Genomic DNA, 22,260 nt, shown 5'->3' with positions numbered 1-22,260 from the left:
CTGATGGTTAATTTAGAGGATGGATTATCGTCAAGTTTGGCACGAGGAGCGTGCGGAAGATTTGTTTCGCGGAGGTCTCAGGTGTGCTCTCGACGAGATCAAAAAAGAATAACGAAACAGGCGACGGCGAGCAGTCTCCAGAAATTCACGTGTCCGGTCGTGAGAAGAACTCGCCGAGACTGGGATCACGGATCAGAAAAGAAATACGGCGGCGGCTTACGCGTGCAGGGGCAGATGACACGTGCGCCTTGCATGGTTGCAGCAATCTGTTTGATCGGCGTGCGGCCCATGCGGCTTGGTGGACAGCAGTCGATGGAAGGCAGCGGCGCGTTGGATTGCTGCAGAGTTGCACCGCGTGAGGCCAACTTGACCCCATTCTGTTCGGATGTGTCTCTTTGAGGCAAAATAGACAAATCGGACGGCCCAGCACGCGGGCGTAAACGGACTTTTGTCCGTTTTCTGTCGCTTTCAACCCATCCCGGCTCAACTTTGCGTCGCTTTGGGGAAACGGACAGCGGGCGGATGGACGGGACGCGTGCGCGTGTCTGTCCCTGACCCGTCCGTCGGTGGCACAAAGCAAACCCCCCGCGCCTCATTTGACGTCATTTCCCCCAAACCCTCCCATGTCCATGGCCGACGCCCCGCCAAATTCCGGCGGCCTGGCCGTCGACCGGCCCGCAAAGGTGAAGAAGAAGGCGGCCAAGGGTCCAAGGAAGCCACGGTCGGAATGCACGCCGGAGGAGCTCGCCAAGATGGACGCGGAATCGGCGAAGAGGAGGGACCGGAGGGCGGCCGTCAAGGGCAAGACCGCCGCGGCCAAGTTCGCCGCCGAGCGCGATGCGGTGGAGGTCACGCGGCGCAAGGCCGAGGTCGACGAGAAGGAGGCCATCGTCAACAAAGTACACGCGCTCCTAATGCTTGGCCTTTGCCATCCAACGGGTTTATCTGGAGCGGCCATTGGCCCGGCGAGCACAGGCTTGTCGGTCGCCAGGCCTCAGCACTGCTCGTCGCCGACGTCACGGACCACGTCTATGTTGCCCGGCTTTCCCCCGCCAAGGCACGATGGACAAACCCGTTTTTCGAGCTCGCCGGATGTTGGCGTGATCACGCCGTCCACCCCGCGCCCCTTGGCTGTCATCGACCTCAACGTCACGCGAGGGTCCAGCAGCGGCGGCCGTCCGTCCGTCGAGATGCAAATAAAGCAAGTACGACCACCATTTACGGGCACCGTGACGTCGCCCCGCGTCCTGTTTGACGAAATGGCAACACCAACGCCAACGGTCGACGACCCCTTCTACAACCAGTTCATGGAGCAAGTGATCTTCGAGGGTGGGCATGGCGTTGCCTACAGTCCCGACGAGACCCAAAGTCAGGATGGCCACGCCCAGTACGTTGCGGATGAAGAGGCCCACGACCATGCGGACGACGACCGTGGTGACTCGTGGCATGAAGATGATGTCATCTATTGCGAAGGTGATGGCGATGAACAAGATGACATTGATATTGATATTTTGGGCGAGCCATTGTTCATCGACGAGCTCACCCAAAGAGCGGAAGTATAAAAAAGGAAGAAGAGCATTCACACGGGTTCATATTCACAAGACGAGGACAAGTTGATTTGCCAATGTTGGATGAAGATTAGCCAAGATCCGAGGACCGGCGTGCAACAAAAGGGCCTTATTTTTTGGACGAGAGTCCACAAAACATTCCATGAAAGAAAGATGTTTGAACCCTACCAAATTACGAGCAACCGTGGCATCACCTCGATTCAAAAGAGGTGGTTGTTCATCCAACAAAAGTGCAACAAATATTGTGCCGCACTTGAGAGCGTTGAAGCACGGCGCGTGAGTGGTCTCAGCATTGGGGACTTGGTATGCTCTCCTCATCCTAGTTCTTTCGTTGCTACGGCCATGAGACTTTGGCCTCATATATGTTTGCATGTTCATTTGTTGTTGATCATGTGATGTCGACGTTTCAATCTTTGGAAGCATTCAAGGCCCGGCACAATGATAAGCCATTCACTCTTACGCATTGTTGGACGCTCATCAACATTGCGGGTGGAGGAGCAATTGATGCTCACGGCGGCGCAGTGGCAGGCACGACGGCGACAATGCGGTGGCGGCCTTGACCACGAGGACAGCGGCAGCAGCACGGCGTTGGGCAGCGGAGGGAGCCTGCGCGGCCGGTGCTACAACTGCGGCCAGCGTGGGCACTTCCGGCGGGACCACACGAAGCCGAAGAAGCGCGCAGAGGAGGAGGAGAGGGCTTTTCTCGCCGCCGACGATGCTGGGCCGGCACTCCTCTAGGCCATGGCTTAGGGGGTGATTGTTGGGTGAATAAGCCATGTCCTGCACGGTGGTGATCGGCGTCGGGTGCGCTAGGTACGGTCTGCAGGGCACGAGCACTGTGTGCGCGTGGGTATGTTAGTTGGCGACAAGCCCAGAGGGGTGATCGCGTCAGGGCGATGGACCCGGCTGCGTTGTGCCACGGAGCGCCGGGCGTGGAGATCGTGTGAGTGGGGTGTGTCGGGAGCGCGACGTGGTGCGTCAGTGCGTGCACGTATAAGTCCCCCTACCCCCGTGTGTTGCAGCTGACGGTACCGAGTTTGAGCTCGTGTGAAAATACAGAAAAGCCGTCGGCGAGGTGAGGTGTTTGTGCGCCACCAAAACTTCTGTGTTCATCCTCTCGCCACACTATCTTGTGTGTGGTGATCGTCGGCTAGCCGTGATTCCATTTTTGGTATAAAAAAAAGAAGAAAGTCTGAGAAAATGCAATAACCAGGCACAACAAGTCAGCTGTCCTAGTTCGCTAAAGCTGGTGGGGAGGAAAATAGATCATTAGTATAGAAAGTGGCGGTGCGCAACAGCGTGGAGGAGGGGAAGAGGGCATGCAGAGATGTGCAGCTGGCCAGTGAACGACGACGCCCCGTCCATGACAAGCCCGATTTCGACTTGCTTTGCTGGTCAATCCGTGTCCGGCGGTGCTGTGGATCTGACTCTGGTCGAGGCCGCAAGCCCGATTTCGACTTGCTTTGCTGGTCGATCCGTGTCCGGCGGTGCTGTGGATCTGACTCTGGTCGAGGCCGCAAGCCCGATTTCGACTTGTTTTGCTGGTCGATGATTCCATAAATTGAAGAGAGGGCAAGGCCATGATGTACGAGCAGCTCAGACAAGCGCTTTGCGTTCCTGATTTTTAGTTGGCGAAACAGTAGCGGCTGGGCGATCGTGATCCTCGGGCCGGCAATAGTAGAACCATCCGCCTCCACACCGCCGGAATCGATGAAGCTTCTCCCGGCCGTCCTCGGCCTCGCCCTCCTCCTCCTCGTCCTGTGTCCCAATGGCGTGGAGGCCCGGCCTGCGCCTACCGGCGGTCATGAGAAGAAGTCGTCGAGCGCCACCTTCTTTGTCTTCGGGGATGACTTCGCTGACAACGGGAACCTCCCTCCGACCGAACCCGTCACCGAAATGTCGCGGCAATGGGCTTACCCCTACGGCTCCAACTACGTCGATGCCGATGGGTTTCCGCGGCCGAATGCCCCGTCCGGCCGCTTCTCAAACTACAAGATCCAGCCGGATTTCATCGGTAAGTACTATTGTTATACTTATTTATATTGCCCTAAAACAAGTATTCTGTTATATTGTAAATCCCTTGTGCATCATAATTAACCCTTACTCATTGTTCTATTGATAACTTGCAGCAACAATGTTGGGGTTGGAGGAAGCCCCTCCAGCACATGCCCGTACAGCAGAGAAAACTTGCGACCCGTCCGGCATGACTTTTGCTACGGGTGGCGCAGCGGTGTTGGATAGTACATCACATGAGGTTCCCACCTTTACCAAGCAAGTAGATACTTTCAGGAAGATGGTCAAAGACGGGACCATCACGGAGAAACAATTGACTCACTCTGTAGCGCTCGTGGCCTTCTCCGGCAATGATTATGCAAGCACCGGCGTCATTGGCCTAAGTAGCCCCAACGATGTGAGTACTATATCAACATAGTATGCATACACTAGTTTGAACAATTAATTTGTTTGTGCATCTTACTAACTTATTTTTCATGTATGTGGTGCAGATTAATGCTTATATTGGGAAAGTGACAAAAGAGATGGCTGCTAATGTGGAGCAATTGTTGAACCTTGGGGTGACAAAGGTTCTTGTCAACAACTTGCATCCTGTCGGTTGCACGCCATCACAAACCCGAACTAACAACTACACTACGTGCGATATTTTTGAAAACTTGGGTGCTTCCATCCATAACAATAACCTGAAACAAGTTATGACAGCAAAGAAGAATGTCCACATCGTCGATCTGTACACCACATTCATTAATATTGTGGATCATGTGCCTGGTATGTATCTGCATGCATTCAAAAGTGTCTTTATTTTAAAATTTTCTAATCTAATTTAGTTTGATGTACATTAATGCAGGTAAAGGCTCAGAGCAATCGAAGCAATTCAAGCGCAAACTATCACCGTGTTGCGAGAGTTTAGATTCGAAGGGTTACTGTGGTCAGCAAGGCGAGTTGTCCACAGAGCTTCTTTACACCGTGTGCGACAAGTCCAATAAATTTTTCTATTGGGACGACATGCATCCCACGCACGCGGGATGGGAGGCTGTCATGAAACAATTGGAAAAGCCCTTGAGGGAGTTTTTAGATCAAGACTAGGTAATCAGCTTTCATATGTCGTTGTAGCACTTTTCATCCATGATGACAATATTCTGTTTGTATTTGTTCGATAATTTCAAGCGTTTCAAAGACTGCATTTTCTGGATTCCAGGATAAATATTATATTGCATTTGCGTCTTCTTTTGTGAAAACTATATTCCTAAGAAGTAGTTAGTGTATTTCATTTGGCACATCTACAATAAAGATGTGTTCTAACTATACAAACCAAATGCTTGCCTTTATGCGGCTCAATAAGCCCAAGGCATTTCCACACCGTTTGATTATTTGTTGCCGACGTGATCTACCGGGTTGGCATGTTCTAGGGGTGACTGATGCCTTGTCTCTGAATTGAGGATTGATATAGGGGTATGTGTGGATACCCACCCGAGTGGGTATGGTTTAGGTTCGTTTTTATGTGCATATACAACGCTTAAACACCATCAACTAGTCATAGAGAAGACATGAGCATAACCCTATACCTGCACAACTAGACCCGATAGTCTAACTCACAGGATCCATAACTGTTTTTTGCCAACAACCCACGGCAGTGGTCCCCGCAAAAAAAAAACAACCCACGGCAGTGCACTAAGCAATTCAAGCGCAAACTATCGCCGTGTTGTGAGAGTTTAGATTCGAAGGGTTACTGTGGACAGCAAGGCGAGTTGTCCACAGAGCTTCTTTACACCGTGTGCGACAAGTCCAATAAAATTTTCTATTGGGACGACATGCACCCCATGCACGCAGGATGGGAGGTTGTCATGAAACAATTGAAAAAGCCCTTGAGGGAGTTTTTAGATCAAGACTAGTCATGGAGAAGACATGAGCATAACTCTATACCTGCGCAACTAGACCCGATAGTCTAACTCACAGGATCCATAACTGTTTTTTGCCAACAACTCACGACAGTGCACTAAGCAATCCTCTCACAAAACATTGCAACCCACCAACACCTCCGGCCCGCTTGCCTCCAATCTGCGACCTTGCCTAATATATCCATGACGAGCTCCCTGGGTCTCTTTTGCTGCTCCACCCTATTGAAGACTCTCACATTTCTGTGCGAGGACCAGGTGAAGACTCTCGCATTTCTTTGCTTTCACGGGGACGAGATGGAGACTCTTGCATTTCTTTGCTTCCAGGGGGACCATTTGACCGCTATGACTAATGTGTCGAAACTCGAAACCAATACCCTGATTCTCCGTGTGTGCAGATTCTGAATGCTACCCCTTTTTGTATTTGCGCGAACCAATGGCAACACTGTTGCACACGGTTTTCACTGGAAACGACTCGTCGACGTGGCATGCCATAGAGTATGGCCTTGAATTTCTCAATAAATAAGAGACTATCCGGCGAGTGGGAAATTGGGTGAACATTTGGGTTTGGCGTGGCCACTCGATCCCAAGAGAACCCCCTGCGACCTACCCCCCCCCCCCCCCCCCCCTCCCGAGGCCAGTGCCACCTCCACTGGGTGGTCGATTTCATCTAACAAGGAGGTAAAAAGAATCCGGCTAGGCTTCGACAATATTTTCTGGAGCTGGATGTTGAGGAGATTGCAAAGATCAAGCCTTAGAGCACATGGAAGCGTGAGCACTCGGAGAAGCATGGTTTACAGTTTGCAGCGCTTATTGATTGCCCTTGGACGAGCATAGGGTAGCGGCGCGTCGAGCAATAAACTGGCTAACACTCGCCCAGATTGGAAGTCCATATGTCAGTGCATGGTGCCCCAAAAATGTGTATTTTCGTATGTAAGTTAGCTTCCAATGCACTCTCAAACTAGGAGAATATGTGACATCGAGGTAGTGTGTTGTCTGTCTCTTGCCCACGGGGCAACGGTGTGGAGCGCCATGCCTCCGATGGCCACAAGAAAGCCTTTTATGGATCCTATATAACTGGAATAAAAGCAGGTCGATGCTCGGTTGTATAATGGATGTAACATGGTTGAGTATAATTTACCATCAACAGCCAGCCAGTCAGCCCTAGCCCTATGATTGACAGGATGAATATATAGCTTGCCAGACAGTGCCATGTGTTGCTGTCTTTGTTTGCAGCCCCTGATTTCCTGGTAATGCTCTCAAAAATCAGGGAGCGTCTGCTTCGAGAGAGGAAAATACACATTTGTTTCTGAGGAAAAAAGACGTTGCCCCTGCCTTCTTGTGTTTCTGGGATGCCTTCGCCCCTTGTGGGGGCAACTGTTGGCAAGAGGCAATCGATATGATTATAATTCTCTGTTTAATTAGAGGCCCCAACCCCCAAGCTCTGCTCCCTCGCAAGCATGGCCATACCAGCACCCTGATTCTCTGCGTGCAGATTATAAATGCTACCCCAATGGCAGCACCGTTGGACACGGTTTTCACCGGGAAGACTCTGTCGACGTGGCATGGCATAGAGTATGGCCTTGAATTGCTCAATAAAGAGACTATTTGGTGAGTGCGAACATTTGGGCTGGAAGTTAGCTTCCAACTGCCGTGGAAGTAACTGTGTTGTTTGTCTCCTGCCCACAGGGCCATCGGAGGATGGCCACCAGAAAGGTCCGCAGAGCTTGTGCAAGGCATCCCTCCCACATTGTCGCCAGACTGCACAAACCGCATCCTCCCGGCGAGAGCTAACATAATTTGCAGCAAAATAGCTAACGGGAAGACCAAAGTAAAAGGGCCGTGGTGGCAGTGATTTTGGGCCCGAAATGCTGCCATGGCATGATTATTCCCGTGCTTCGCGGGATAGGGTTCAAGTGGCAGTAGGGTCCTTTAAACCCGATGGATCAACAAGGACATGGATGATGCTGTGAGATGACAAGGGCCCCTCAATTTCCGTCGGATGCCCGGCAACTCCTTGGTTGTGTAGACGGGCTAGAGGTCTGAGATTGTGTCCATGTAGAAAGGCTTCTCTCTGGCCCTTTCACTAGATATCACTTCCTTACCTCAACAAAAGAAACTAGATGTCACTCCGCTTGTGCTGGAGTCTTGACTGCTCGGAGACCATACCTCTGGTAGCCCCCAATACCTCGGACACCTTATGACACGCGTTGAGTTCATGTCATCCGTGTTCAAATGAGTTGCAGCGCAAACTCCGTGAGTCATGGCTTAGCACACTAGGTAGGAAACAATCACGAAAGGCAGTTTACCGAAATTGCCGACTCCATGGCCCCAACGCCACGGACCTTGATTCTACCTCTTTTGCTAGCTAATGTATTCACTCTTCCTTGGTAGAGAAAAAACACCCGAGATATATTAGGCCTCTCAGAGTGGGTTTAGTTGCTAAGAAAATAATAAATATCAATATGTCTTCTGATGCCCCATAAAGTACTTGAAACTATTAAATGCTTTGGGGTGCATTTCATATTCTTCTAAAATTATGTTGACAACACAAATTCACCCATCTTCGCATAAGGTCATCGTGTAAGAAGTTGCAAGATTATGTCCGAGTTTGTGACACTAACATTGTCTTCATTTCATTTCATAGTCATTCAATTTCCGGGTATCCTAATCAATACAGCCAATTGACATTGGTAGAACATAAAACGAACCAATCAACAGATGTGTGGTTGCTTCATGTTCCCAGAATAGCTCAGGACCAAGCAAAATACATAGTTGTTGCTGTCATCGCTGTTTTTTCAATGTTGTATGTGGTTAATCCCATTGAACTATTGTGTCAAAATGCATACTAACGCCAATAAGCTAGGTGCTTATTGGTTTTAAGGGACGTAATGAAAATGGTAAACAAGGAGCTATAGTTTCTTTCAGTAGAGATATCATTAAAAAATATTTTGTGTCACTTTAACATATTCATTATATCTCCTCCTCCTCCACAAAAAAGCTAGGGTTTCTGCCTCCCACCGGCGCCGCCGCAGGTCCGCCTCCTCTCCGGTGGCCCTAGGGCCATGGGGGCGCAGTGGATCTCGGCAAGGGCCGGCGGGAGGGCTTCGTTTTTAGTTGTTTCTTTCAGTTTTGCTAGGGTTTGTGTCCTACTCAGGAACACGAGACGGCGGCGGCTCGCTGAAGATGGAATAAAGGTCTCCCCGCCTAGCCCCCGTTCAAGCGGTGCGTCTAGCATCGTTGGTGGGCGTGTGAAGGTGTGTCTCGGGTGGATCTATCTTTGGCGGATTTGCTCGAATCTCGTCGTTGTTCGTCTATGTTCGTCTGTCTTCAGATTGGATCTTTCCGGTCTACGTTATTTTTCATCTGCGGCAGTTGCTATTCTGGTGCGCTGGTCCTACGGGGCCTTAGCACGACGACTTCCCGACTGTCTACTACAACAAGTTGTGCCCGACTCCCGGTGATGGAGGGGCGATGACGGCGGCGCGCCTTCGGCTTGCTTCAGTGCTTGCAGTCGTCGCTAGGTGGTCCACGGATCTGGATGTAATATCTATTACTTCTGGTATTAGTTGTATTGCCATGATTGAAGATGAATAGATCAAAAAAATTCTCGCAAAAAAACATATTCATTATATAATTATTGATGAAAATATATGCGGATTCTGTCTGTTTATTTCCCCCTTGGTAAAAATTGGCCATTTCTAATTCAAATTCAGACCATCAATACAACACAGTTTGTTGGCTATGATTATCAAAATTACATCATTGACTTTCATTATTTAATTATTGATGAAAATAGACGCGGATTATGAATGTTTATTTTCCCCTTAATAAAAATTGATTATCTTTAATTCAAATTCAAAATATCAATAAAACGCAATCTATTGGCTATGATTATCGAAATTCCATCATTGGCTGACACATTTGTAGTTCCTCCATTTCATTCCTCCACCACCAATTTTCTCGCTTCAGAAGTGATTTTTTTGCTGCCTAGCCATAACCAAAATCAATCACCTGTAATTTGAAAGAACTGTAACGCATGTGCACCGGGATTTGGTCAACAATGTCAAATAATATAACACTCATTTATTTGTTCACTTTAATAAATTTTGTGTTCACAAGTATTTAAATAAATAAGTGCAGTTCGTGAACTAAAGTCAGTTCAAACATTTTTTATATAAAATTTTTATACTTGAAGTCATCTTTATCAAACTACAACCTTTGTTAATATATTTTATACAATTTAAATAGCATAAATAATGTCTCTAGATATAATAATAGTGATTTTAATACAATATAAAGCATAATTGTAAGATGTACATTTGTTGTGCTATAGTCAACTGTATTTTTTTCATAAAATGTACTAATTTTTTTCGAGACATTGGCCATTAAAACATCTTTAAAAAATTCCCTCAAATTCAAGGGAAAATAAAAATAAAAAAATAAAAAACATATATTTAGGATTACAATATTAAAGTCGTGCAAATATACTATGTATATATTTGTGTGTATCATTAAATATAGTGGGCGAGTTATCTAACATGTATGGTATAACAAATATATCTTGATGACACTATCATGCTTATGATTTAGTATAAGTAAATGGAAAATTCTAGAGTATAGAAGGCTTCTACTAGTAGGTTGTTGCCGGGTTATTTTCATTTGCTTTACCTATTTTTTATTAGTCAAATGTGTCTTACATGTTATAGTGGGTTTAGTAACTGTTGTAATATGTGTGTGGTCTAGACTTGGTATTGAAATATCATCACTTATAATAATTGTGAATGTAGGATCAAGTTATCAATGAGAGGAGGGATGGAGAGATTTGAAGAACTTCTTTGAAAAACACTTAGTAGCGAAGAAAAATTGAGTAAACAAAACAACACAAGTAATGTAAAGAGGAATAACGGTTAACCAAACTGAAGCAGTCAACAACTTAAGAGAATTTGAGGCATAACTAATAATTAGCTAGAGACAGAAGCACGCTAGATAGAAAAATAACTAAATAGAAGTACATGAACATAAATATAAAAATTAGACAAGCATACTTTAGTATAACTAGCAAACATGCCCGTGCGTTGCAACGGGAAAATCACATGCTTTTACCTAATAAGCATTGCTCAAGATCCCCTATAGATCCAAGTCTTCTATTTCAACACGGGAACGCACCGGTGTTGTTCTTTATCCTCCTTTTCACCCTCATCGACAATGGTCATGACGTTCACCGCATTCGAACATGGTCAATTCCAAGGCCATCACAAGGGAATGTTGGACTTGAGGGCCGCCCTCTGCAAACTCTGTGTTTCGCTACGGAATGATGGACATTTCGGAGACAACATCGGAGCGGCGGCAGCGGCCATTCATGATGTTTACATTCATCTCAATATAGACGATACAGACTCCCCACTGAATTCCTGTCTCCAGCTCCTGCACCATGGCTTCCACGACGTCCAGTGGTGCTGGTCCAAAGCAAGTCCATGCCCACCTACAAAAACCGCACCACACGGGGGTCGTGAAAATGAGGACCATAGTGAGGGTAAAGTCCCATGAAAGAAGAGCATACTCCACGGTGTCAAACATAAATGTATAGAATTTGTACATGTATAAGCAACAAATATTTTTTGCGGATGGTATAAGCAACAATTTTAAATGGAATGTAATCCAGCTTTCTGTTTTAAAATGTTGTTTCATTCAAAGTAACCGCATATGGCGGCGGCGTCTCGGTCTCGGCACCCATGGCAGCGGAGGGCGGCGGCGGTGGAGGAGGGAAGGTGTCCTTCAATGTGATCCTCACCTCCGACCCCAAGCTGCCCTTCAAAGTGTGAGTGCATATCCCCCTCTTCCCTCCCCTCCTCGTACCAGATCTCGCAAGCATGGCGGCTCCTGCCGTACCAATGCCCCGATTTTTCTCTCCGAGAGTACGTCAATGGCGTACTATATTTTTATAAAAAAATGCGTAGAAAACTGTTAGCCTTAATCTTGATTTCATGTATATGCATATTTAGTTTGAGTTTTGCATGTAGTTTAGGTAATAGAGTAACTTGCCGTGCGGCTTGTATGTACGTAGTTTTGGTTCAGCAGGGGTGCAAAGGCAAGATGTCGAAGAAGGTTGCGCGATGCGACAAAGACGACGAGATGCCGAGTACCGCGAGACGCGGTGCAGCCGTGTGAGACGGGCGCTGCAGGAAAAAGTTGAAGCCAACTCCGCATGTACCAGAACTGGATGGATCAGTTTGGAGCTGAGGAGAACCAGTATAGTTAGTTAGCACACGAATAGTATTGGATTGCATCGTGTGCATGTTAGAGGTTGTTAGCTAGCTTCACGCACATAGATATGTGTGGCCGTTGAGAAGAGGTGGCGCAAGTGCTGTGCATGGCGTGCGTGTAGGTAGTGGAGTAGTGGGTCAAAGTGGCGTGAGTTTAGGATTAGTAGTGTAGCCGGTTGGGTCATTTGTATGGGATATTTAAGGTGAACAAAGGAATGAGAAAAGTGGCAGAGGCCGTGAGGGCCCGAGGAAAAATGTAGTTCATGTGTTCTCACCAGGAGCAAGAGGCGAAGCCATTTTCCTCCTTGGTGAAGTGTGTGTCTGTGTGTGTTCTTGAGAGAAACCACAAGAAAGAAGGTTGAGATGTGAGAGGAAGTTGCGATGGAGAGAAGAAGGAGCGGCGCCGCGAGGAGGCGGCGCCAACAAAAACATGTTTACAAGAAGTGTAGCACAAATGCGAACATTCAGCTGACCACGATGCACCAGCTCCAACACCTACACTATTACCTAGGCTAATCGATGTCATGGCGCAACGGTTGAGGCTGGATGTCGCTGGGGCAGGGTCGTCGTCGTCCGAGTTGGAGAGGCTCGTCCGGTTCATCAGGGAGCTCAGCAGCATCAGGTCATGTCTCAAGCCCAGGATTACTGAACAATAGCACAGGCTACGCTGGCCTCTCATGCACTACAGGTAAGATAATGGCAATTCTTGAGTTATGCAGATCGATCATGTTTTTCTCGGAAAAATTTGTGGAGCGCGATCAGCTTGTATCTCAAGTTCATTTGTGGAGATGCTTCATCAAAGAGTAATTTGCTGTTCAGTAGTCAAGCGATGTATGCTATTTCTGATGAAATTATGCATCATGTTTTGCCGTTCAATCTGGGCCTGGGCCTGTATCTGTCCACTGGACGGTACGGACACACTTTCTTCCGCAAACCAAGATAAACATAGGGGGCTTTGCGGGCATCCCAGCTCCCAATCCCGTGCCTGACCGCCCTGGCCCATCCAAACCCCCTTTTTCGCCCGCACGCACTTCCCATCCGAAACAGTTCGCGCCACTACAGAGGGTCAGTGCCACATTCATGCCCGGCCAGAGCGAAGCGACCATTGGCGCCGGCGTTGAAGCGACGCGCCTCCCGCCCGCACTTCCCGTCCGAAATAGTTCGCGCCGTTTCAGAGCGTCAATGCCACATTCATGCCCGGCCAGAGCGGATGCGACCACTGGCGCCGGCATTGAAGTGACGCGCCACCCATGCCACTTTCCGGTGCAGGCGACTGCTCCGCGTTTAAACGACACGACGGTCGTCCACACGTCCGTCTGCCGCCCACATTAATGACACACAGTTGCTAAGGCGTCTACTCCGACGCCACCTGTCCGTCCCTCTGCCGCTCACTATTGCTATATGAATTGCTGCCCCTACCATATCGGCAGTCATCCACTTTCGATCCCTTTCACCTGTCCGCACCACTCCCACCATGGCTTTCTCTCGCTCCAGAGCTCTCTAGGACGGGTCCACGCCGCAACAGAAGAAGGAGATGGCCGTCATTGGTGCCAGCTGGCTGGCTGGCAGGCGGATGGAGGAAGACGACGTCCCAATGGAGGACGCGACTGATGACGAGACGGCGCCACCTTCCTAGCCAGCGCCACCCTCGTCGGTGCATTGCACCATGATCATCAGCAAGGCCCATGCACATTACATGGACATGGTGCAGGAGGAGCGGGAGGAGTAGTTCCGGGAGGCGTAGGCCAACGCCACCTACAACCACCAGCTCCTCCGGGGGCACCAACATGCGGAGGGGTAGCTCGCTGCCGGCAGAGAGATCGCGTTGGAGATGGACTTGGCGGAGCAGCTGGCGCTTCTCGAGTCATATCGCTCCGCCCGCGAGATCCGCCTTGCCGGCTGGCGATACCGCCAGCATCAGGCGAAACTAGAGGCCGCCTACAAGGAGTTCGACGAGGCGGCGGACGAGGTGTTGGGCAAGACCGACGATGAGGCGGAGGACAACGTCGGCTCCGTCGAGGCGGAGCCACGACGCCGAGCTCGAGGAAGAGTAGAGCACGGTAGGTTCCTGTCGCTCGGGTCTCAAGAAGGACACCGCTCCTCCCCTTCCATTGAAACCAAGCTTGGTGGGATGAACATCGTCGGTTGATTAGCCGCTTGGCGACGACATGGTGGCGGACAACTTCACTTCATGGGTCTCCAGAAGTGGAGGTTACAGAGCCGGAGCTGGAGAGCGTGAGGCGGAGCTGGAGAAGGCGAAGTTTTAGTTCTCGGGGCTCGTGGCCGGACACAGGGAATGGGCACCAGCGATCATAGATTAGGCGTATTAGTTATATCATTAGAGCCGGACGAGCACATCTTAGTTGATGTATGTCCGAAATGTAATGAAATTCGTTATGCTTATATGACATTCGATATGTTTATATGAAACTCGGCCGTGTTTCAACGAATTTCGTCTAGTTAGTTCACATTGTTGTCCAAATGTATATGGGGAGCGTTGGATGGCGGCCTCCCGCATTCTTATCCACAGACAGATGCTGGAGAAAATTCGCGGGTTGCCGTTCGAGATGCCCTTACTAGGGAGCAGTTGTCACTTGATTGGAAGCTGACACGGATCTTTGACACTTTAATTTCGGACACTTCTACTTTGGTACATCTTTCTAAACACAAGAACAGCCCAGATTAGCACATACCTCTTAAAAAAGGGGCATGATAGTCATATTACTCTTCACCTGTCATATATGTATACATTGTACATGGAGTAGGGTTACAGAAACCGGCACACGTAACCCTCCGTCCTGGGCTGGCCCATTTATTTTTCTTCTGTTTTTAACCTTCAAAAAATAGGTGCATGAAGTAAACCTCTTGGATTGCTTCAACTCACTATAACCAACTAGGACAACTCACTTGTTGTGCCTAGTTTCTTCTTTTATTCTTGTTGTGCATCTTCTCGTTCTGTTTCTTCTTCTTTTGTCTGGCCTTTTTTCTTCGGGTTTATTTGTTTTTAATCTTTTTTTCATTTGCTAATTTTTTGAAGCTTTTCTTAAAGTGAATTTTTTCAAATCCGTGAACTTATTTTTAATCCATGATTTTTTTTCAAATGAATGAATATTTTTAAATTTTTTCTTCTCAAATTCATACGAAAATTCAAATCGATGATCTTTTTCTCGAGTTCACAAACTTTTTCCAAGTTTGTGAACCTTTTTGTCAATTTCATTAACTTCTTTGTCAAATTACCAATTTTTTTAAATCAATGAACTTTTTCAATTTTATGAATATTTTTGTCATACTTTTTTAAACTTATGAAGTTTTCTTTAATCTCAAGGTGGGCGGTAGAAACCGAGAAGTCAATTTTTACCATTCAGTTTATTTTAAATTCCGATTAGCAAAACTGTAAACCAAAATGACCATTCGGTTAATCGGCTTACTCCGTTCGATGTTCAGATTACATCGAGCCAACTCATCAAATGTGCTTCTTTATATTATGACACTCGGTCACATTATATAGCAGAGCTCTATGCCCCCATATTTGTTGCTCAGTGAGGTGGGACTAAATTGAGCGCTATGGACGGCTGGGCGCACACGTGACCGAAAAGCTCAATCAGGTTTGGGCGTGCGTGGTTGGATCAGTCCATATGGCGTGTAGAGAGCGAGCTCCTCCACTTGCTAATTGGCGTGGGCTTGGCCCCTTGGGTCCTTAGCTCCACTCGCTACGGCGACAGTTTCTGTTTTCTTGTTAATTCATTTTTCTCCAAACTTTATTATTCTTTCTGAAACCTGTTTAAAATTTTGAAATATTGTTTGAAATACTAAAAAATATTTTTGTTTCAAACAATGTTGAGGATATCGCTTATCGTTATCGTCTCAGTCAGCTGGAGATTAGAGATTAATCGGAAACTGGCCGATTAATTGATTTTATTGGTCGACTATTAATCGAATAGTTTTTTGCAAATCCCAGGTTCTCAATACTAAAATGCGCTATATTCAACACCAAGACAATATTGGACAGAAGTGTTACCTTGATTCCTAACCTTTGAATCCTCGTATAATGACAAACAAAATAGGACAACAATACATATTGCGTAACAAGGTCCACAAAATACAAATAGACATAGTTTTTGCAAACATAGTGCTATGAATAGGTTCAATTTATCGGTAGTCCCGATAAATCACTTGTAAGAGCTATAAATCGGCCGAAAATATAAACATTGAAGATAAGGCATAATCTTATCGGTCACTCCTCGAGCAGCGATAAATCAGAAGATTAATCACTGAATCGGAAGATTTTTTGAACAGTGGTTTCAAATATTGTTTACAATTTTATAAAATATTCTAGAATTTAGAAAATATTCCTCTTTTTTGAATTTTTTGTTCACAAGTTGAAGAAATATTTGTGTTTCAAAAATTTGATAATTTTTTAATGTATGAGATTTGCAATTTGTGTTCACCATCAATTATTGGAAATTTCTGAAGAAATTTCAAGAAATGATTTGGATATAAGAATATGTTCTTATTGATTGATAATGACAAAAATTATAAACAACCGAAGCATTCAAATTAGGAAACTTACATGTTCACAACAGCACCCATCTGCCCTAGTCTAGCACACTCCTCTTAAATGGTGTTATTTTGGACCATGGGTAAATGATCCCAACTTCTTGCGCAACTTGACACGGACATATGAGGTATCCATGCCAGGTTTAAACAACTTCCAACACCATTTGCATGCGGTAACATGTTTGGCCATTTATAGACCATTTTCACCAAAAAAAACTTCAGAAAATGCAAAACTTTGGTCTTAGAAGCTATTGGGAAAATTTTGGGGCTTGACGGATGTAAAAAATAACATGCTTTCAAGTAGACCCTTCTCGCCCTATCTGAACACCATCGGTTGCACATGGTCTATTTTTGGACATCCTTAAAATGGCCCCAACTTTTTCAAGCAGGCATGCAATGATAGGCATCCATGCCTAATTTGAACGACTTTCAGCATCATATGCAAGTCGAAATATGCCCAACCATTTATCGTCATTTTTTTACAGAGAAAGCTTTAGAAAATACAAAACTTGTCGAAAACTCAAACAACTTGGCATGGTGTCTTGATTGAATTGGTGATAAAAGGCAATGAAAAAAATTGGGGTCATTTAAGAGATGTCGAGAAACGAGGTGCTCCCAAAAGGATCCTTCTCGCCTAGATGAACAGCCTCCATTAAATATGGTCTAGCTTCAGACATCCTTGAAATGAACCTAAGTTTTGCAGGAAGGTGGGCATGCCCATGGTATGAATCCTTGCCAGGTTCGAATGATTTCTGGTCATTTATTGGTATTTTTTCACCGGAAAAAACCAAAAAATGCAAAACTTATTGAAAATCCAAACAACTTGTCAATTGTCATGGTGCCTGAATTGGTCGTACAATGCTATGGAGTAATTTCAAGGATTTCGAGAAACAACATGTGCTCACACAGAGCCTTCTCGCCTACCCGAACACCCTCCGTTCAACATGGTGTATTTGGGCATCCTTAAAATGACCCTAACTTTTGCAAGCAGGTGGACATGCCCATTGTAGGCATCCATGTTAGGTTTGAACTATTTCTGACACTGTATGCAAGTTGCGATATGTCCGGCCATTTATCGGCCTTTTTCCACGGGAAAACTCTAGAAAATGCAAAAATTATCGAAAACCAAAGAACTTGGCATGGTTCCTTGAATTGGTCATGCAAGGCTATGGAAAAAATTTGGAGCTCTTTTAAGGACGTCGATAAACAACATGCTCTCAGAGAGAACCTTCGAGCCTACCGAACACCCTCCGTTCAACATGCTCTATATTTGGACATTCTTAAAATAATTCCAACTTTTCCAAGCAGGTGAGCATGACCATTGTAGGCATCCATGTCAGGTTTGAACAATTTTTGACACCGTATGCTAGTTGCAACTCATCCGACCATTTATCGGCCTTTTTTCACCGGGAAAACTCTAGAAAATGCAAAAATTGCCAAAAGCCCAAACAACTTGGCATGGTGCCTTGAATTTGTCATACAAGTCCATGGAAAAAGATTTGAGCCCTTTGATGGTTGTCGATAAATAACATGCTCTCAAATGGAGCCTTTTGGCCTAGCCAAAAACCCTGAGTTGAACATGGTGTTTTTTGAACATTCTTGAAATGACCACCAATTTTGCAAGCAGGTGGGCATGCACATGGTAGATATCAATTTCTGGTTTGAAGGAAAAAAGTATTTAAAATCATAATTTATATAGTAAATTTTTTTAAAAGCATTTAATAAATATTTGATGGAAAAAAGAATTTCAAACCATAATTTTAAAAACTTCCTTTAAATTGTTATTTTGGTATTCAAAAGTAATGTATATTGTTTGGCCAATAAAAAAAATCAAATAAATTCAAAAGGAAGAAAAATGAATTAACGACAAAAATAGAAGATAACGAAAAATAGAAATAAAAAAACACTCAGGCATGGCCCAACTAGGCGACAACATCGCTCCCGTTGGGCCTGTTGGGTTGGCCAAGGGCTCGCAGATTTCAAAAAGGTTCACCGACTAAAGAAAAATGTCCCTGTTTTCAAAATATGTTCACAAATTCATACCATATTCCTATTTTTCAATACTTGTTCACAAATTAGAAAAATGTTCGATAAATTTCAAATAATTCTTGCGCTTTCAAAATTTGTTTGGAATTTAAATTAAGTTCCTGTTTTCAAATCTATTCTACACAAATACATAAAAATTGTTCATGTTTTGTCATTCTTAGCAATTTATGAAGACACGGAGATTTTCTTTGGAATTTATGTACAATTTATTAAAATATGAATATTTGTTTTCTTGAACAAAATTTGAAAGAACGAGCATTTTTTGAAATTTTAACAAGAATTCAAAGCACGAGCATATTTTGGAAAAAGAAGATTTTTTTCAAAAATGAGCAAAATACAAATAGAAAAAGTAAAGAATGCAAATTTTCTAGAAAACCAAAATCAATAATCAGAAAAAATATTCGCAAATTTGAAAAATACTTCTTGTATTTGAATTTTTTTTTGGGTTTGGCAAAATAAAGTTGCAAATATACTGAAAAGGCTCATGGATTTGAAAAAAGTTCAATAAAGTGTTAGCAAAAAAATTGAGAAAAAGTTCATGGAGTTGGGAAAAGTTCATGAAATTTGGAAAAAAAGTTCACGAAGTTGAAAAAGATTCACATATTTGAGAAAAAATTTGATTTTTTGGAAAATTCATGCATTTGCGAAAATTCAACAAAAATAAAAAGATAAGATAAATATAAATAATATAATATAAAAATTGTGTAAAAACAAAAAATAAACAGCCAAAACTGCCCGATAGAAAAGGAAAACCAGAATCTTTATTTTTAGCGTTATATTTTTTTAGGGGAAATTTTTACCTTATATTTGACACACTACAAAGAGATGAAAAAATAAGTACTTTGACATAGGAGGTGTGGTATCCCACGTGGTTAACGTGTCGGACTATGAACCATGAGCTTCTGAGTTTGAGGCTAACAAAATGCCCTTATTTTTTGAAGGTGAATTTTTTTTGGGCAAATAAAGAAATATAAAAAAGAATAGAACTAAACAAAAATAAGGCCAAACATGTTGGATGAATAAGCCATGTCCTGCACGGTGGCGATCGGCGTCGGGTGCGCCAGCTACGGTCCGTGCAGGGCATGAGCACGTGTGTGTGCACGCGTGTGCATGCGTGGTTATGTTAGTTGGCGACAAGTCCGGAGGGGTGATCGCGGCAGGGCGCTGGACCCGGCTATGTTGTGCACGTATGAGCGCGACGGGCGTGCGAGACGTGGAGATCGTGTGAGTGGGGTGCGTCGGGAGCGCGAGTGGTGCGTCTGTGCGCGCACGTATAAGTCCCCCACCCTCCTGGTTGTTGCAGCTGAGGGTACCGAGTTCGAGCTCGTGTGAAAATACAGAAAAGCCATTGGTGCGGTGATGTGTTTGTGCGCCACCAAAACTTCTGTGTTCATCCGCTCGCCACACTATCTTGTCTCCCGTGATCGCTGGCGAGCCATGATTCCATTTTTGCTATCAGTTGGCATCAGAGCTTAGATTGGATCCTGCCGGCGGCCATGGCGATCGTCCCGCACGACACTGGAGGGGGACGGTGTCGCTCTCGCTGTCGATGCTCACGCCAGACAACTACGCGGTGTGGGCGATCAAGGCAGAGCGATCCTCGACACTCAGACCCTTTGGGAGGCAGTGCTGTCGAAGGGCGATGCGCTGGTTGACGCGAAGAAGGACAAGACGGCGCGGACAGTGCTGCTCGTCGCACTCTCTGAGGATCTATTGATGCACGTGTCGACGAAGAAGACAACGACAGAGGTGTGGGCTAACCTAAGGACGCGCTTCGTCGAAGCCGATTGTGTCAGGGCGGCATGGCTCTCCACCCTCTGCGACAATTTTCATTAGCTGCGCATGGACGACAGCGAGGGGTTGGATGCATATGCTAGGAGGATCAGGGCATGGCGGCGAGGTATGCGAGCCTCGGGTCGACGCTCAGCAACGCGGATTTGTTGGGTTGGATGTCAAACCTGAATGGATTTCTGGAAGAAGAGTTGTATATGATGCAACCAGAAGGTTTTGTCGATCCAAAGGATGCTAACTAAGTGTGCAAGCTCTAGCGATCCATTTATGGACTGGGGCAAGCCTCTCGGAGTTGGAATAAACGCTTTGATAGTGTAATCAAAGCATATTGTTTTATACAGACTTTTGGAGAAGCCTGTATTTACAAGAAAGTGAGTGGGAGCTCTGTAGCATTTCTAATATTATATGTAGACGACATATTATTGATTCGAAATGATATAGAATTTCTGGATAGCATAAAAGGATACTTGAATACAAGTTTTTCAATGAAAGACCTCAGTGAAGCTACTTACATATTGGGCATCAAGATCTATAGAGATAGATCAAGACGCTTGATTGGACTTTCACAGAGTACATACCTTGATAAAGTTTTGAAAAAGTTCAAAATGGATCAAGCAAAGAAAGGGTTCTTGCCTGTAATACAAGGTGTGAAGTTGAGTCAGACTCAATGACCGACCATAGCAGAAGATAGAGAGAAAATGAAAGATGTTCCCTATGCTTCAGCCATAGGCTCTATAATGTATGCAATGCTGTGTACCAAACCTGATGTATGCTTAGCAATAAGTTTAGCAGGGAGGTACCAAAGTAATCCAGAAGTGGATCACTTGATAGCGGTCAAGAATATCCTGAAATATCTGAAAATGACTAAGGATATGTTTCTCGTTTATGGAGGTGACAAAGAGCTAGTCGTAAATGGTTACGTTGATGCAAGCTTTGACACTGATCCGGACGATTCTAAATCGCAAACCGGATATGTGTTTATATTGAATGGTGGAGCTGTCAGTTGGTGCAGTTCTAAACAAAGCGTCATGGCGGGATCTACATGTGAAGCGGAGTACATAGCTGCTTCGGAAGCAGCAAATGAAGGAGTCTGGATGAAGGAGTTCATATCCGATCTAGGTGTCATACCTAGTGCATCGGGTCCAATGAATATCTTCTCTGACAATACTGGTGCAATTGCCTTGGCAAAGGAATCCAGATATCACAAGAAGACCAAGCACATCAAGAGACGCTTCAATTCCATCCGGGACAAAGTCTAGGTGGGAGACATAGAGATTTGCAAGATACATACGGATCTGAATATTGCAGACCCGTTGACTAAGCCTCTTCCAGGAGCAAAACATGATCAGCACCAAGGCTCCATGGGTGTCAGAATCCTTACTGTGTAATCTAGATTATTGATTCTAGTGCAAATGGGAGACGGAAGGAAATATGCCCTAGAGGCAATAATAAAGTTATTATTTATTTCCTTACATCATGATAAATGTTTATTATTCATGCTAGAATTGTATTAACCGGAAACATGATACATGTGTGAATACATAGATAAACTGAGTGTCACTAGTATGCCTCTACTTGACTAGCTCGCTTATCAAAGATGGTTATGTTTCCTAGCCATGGACAAAAGAGTTGTCATTTGATTAACGGGATCACATCATTAAGAGAATGATGTGATTGACTTGACCCATTTCGTTAGCTTAGCACTTGATCATTTAGTATGTTTCTACTGCTTTCTTCATGACTTATACATGTTCCCGTGACTATGAGATTGTGCAACTCCCGTTTACCGGAGGAACACTTTGTGTGCCACCAAACGTCATAACGTAACTGGGTGATTATAAAGGTGCTCTATAGGTGTCTCCGAAGGTACTTGTTGGGTTGGCGTATTTCGAGATTAGGATTTGTCACTCCGATTGTCGGAGAGGTATCTCTGGGCCCTCTCGGTAACACACATCACTAGAAGCCTTGAAAGCAATGTGACTAATGAGTTAGTTGCGAGATGATGTATTACATAACGAGTAAAGAGACTTGCCGGTATTGAGATTGAACTAGGTATTGAGATACCGACGATCGAATCTCGGGCAAGTAACATACCTATGACAAAGGGAACAACGTATGTTGTTA

The 22,260-nt window shown here is 45.3% G+C and overlaps 2 protein-coding genes across 2 annotated transcripts in view; both read left to right on the top strand.

Moving 5' to 3' along the window:
• The first annotated feature begins 3,169 nt into the window (after window positions 1-3,169).
• On the top strand, window positions 3,170-4,773 carry LOC123072678 (GDSL esterase/lipase At5g03600). Its single transcript, XM_044496286.1, has 4 exons — window positions 3,170-3,582; window positions 3,698-3,978; window positions 4,073-4,349; window positions 4,429-4,773. The coding sequence occupies exons 1-4, from the start codon at window positions 3,279-3,281 to the stop codon at window positions 4,665-4,667; spliced, it is 1,101 nt and encodes a 366-aa protein (XP_044352221.1). The 5' UTR covers window positions 3,170-3,278; the 3' UTR covers window positions 4,668-4,773.
• A 6,438-nt stretch (window positions 4,774-11,211) lies between these two features.
• The window catches only part of LOC123072680 (ubiquitin-fold modifier 1-like), a 69,706-nt gene continuing 58,657 nt past the window's right edge, over window positions 11,212-22,260 (top strand). Inside the window, exons 1-3 of the mRNA XM_044496288.1 lie at window positions 11,212-11,297; window positions 11,724-11,733; window positions 12,024-12,065. Of these exons, the coding sequence (XP_044352223.1) occupies window positions 11,212-11,297; window positions 11,724-11,733; window positions 12,024-12,065 (138 nt within the window). The remainder of the gene's footprint in view (window positions 11,298-11,723; window positions 11,734-12,023; window positions 12,066-22,260) is intronic.

This window comes from Triticum aestivum, chromosome 3B (genome assembly GCF_018294505.1).
Source record: "Triticum aestivum cultivar Chinese Spring chromosome 3B, IWGSC CS RefSeq v2.1, whole genome shotgun sequence".
Classification (NCBI taxonomy): domain Eukaryota; kingdom Viridiplantae; phylum Streptophyta; class Magnoliopsida; order Poales; family Poaceae; genus Triticum; species Triticum aestivum.
The sequence above is the reverse complement of the archived record's forward strand: the minus strand, read 5'-3'. Positions and strand labels throughout refer to the sequence as shown.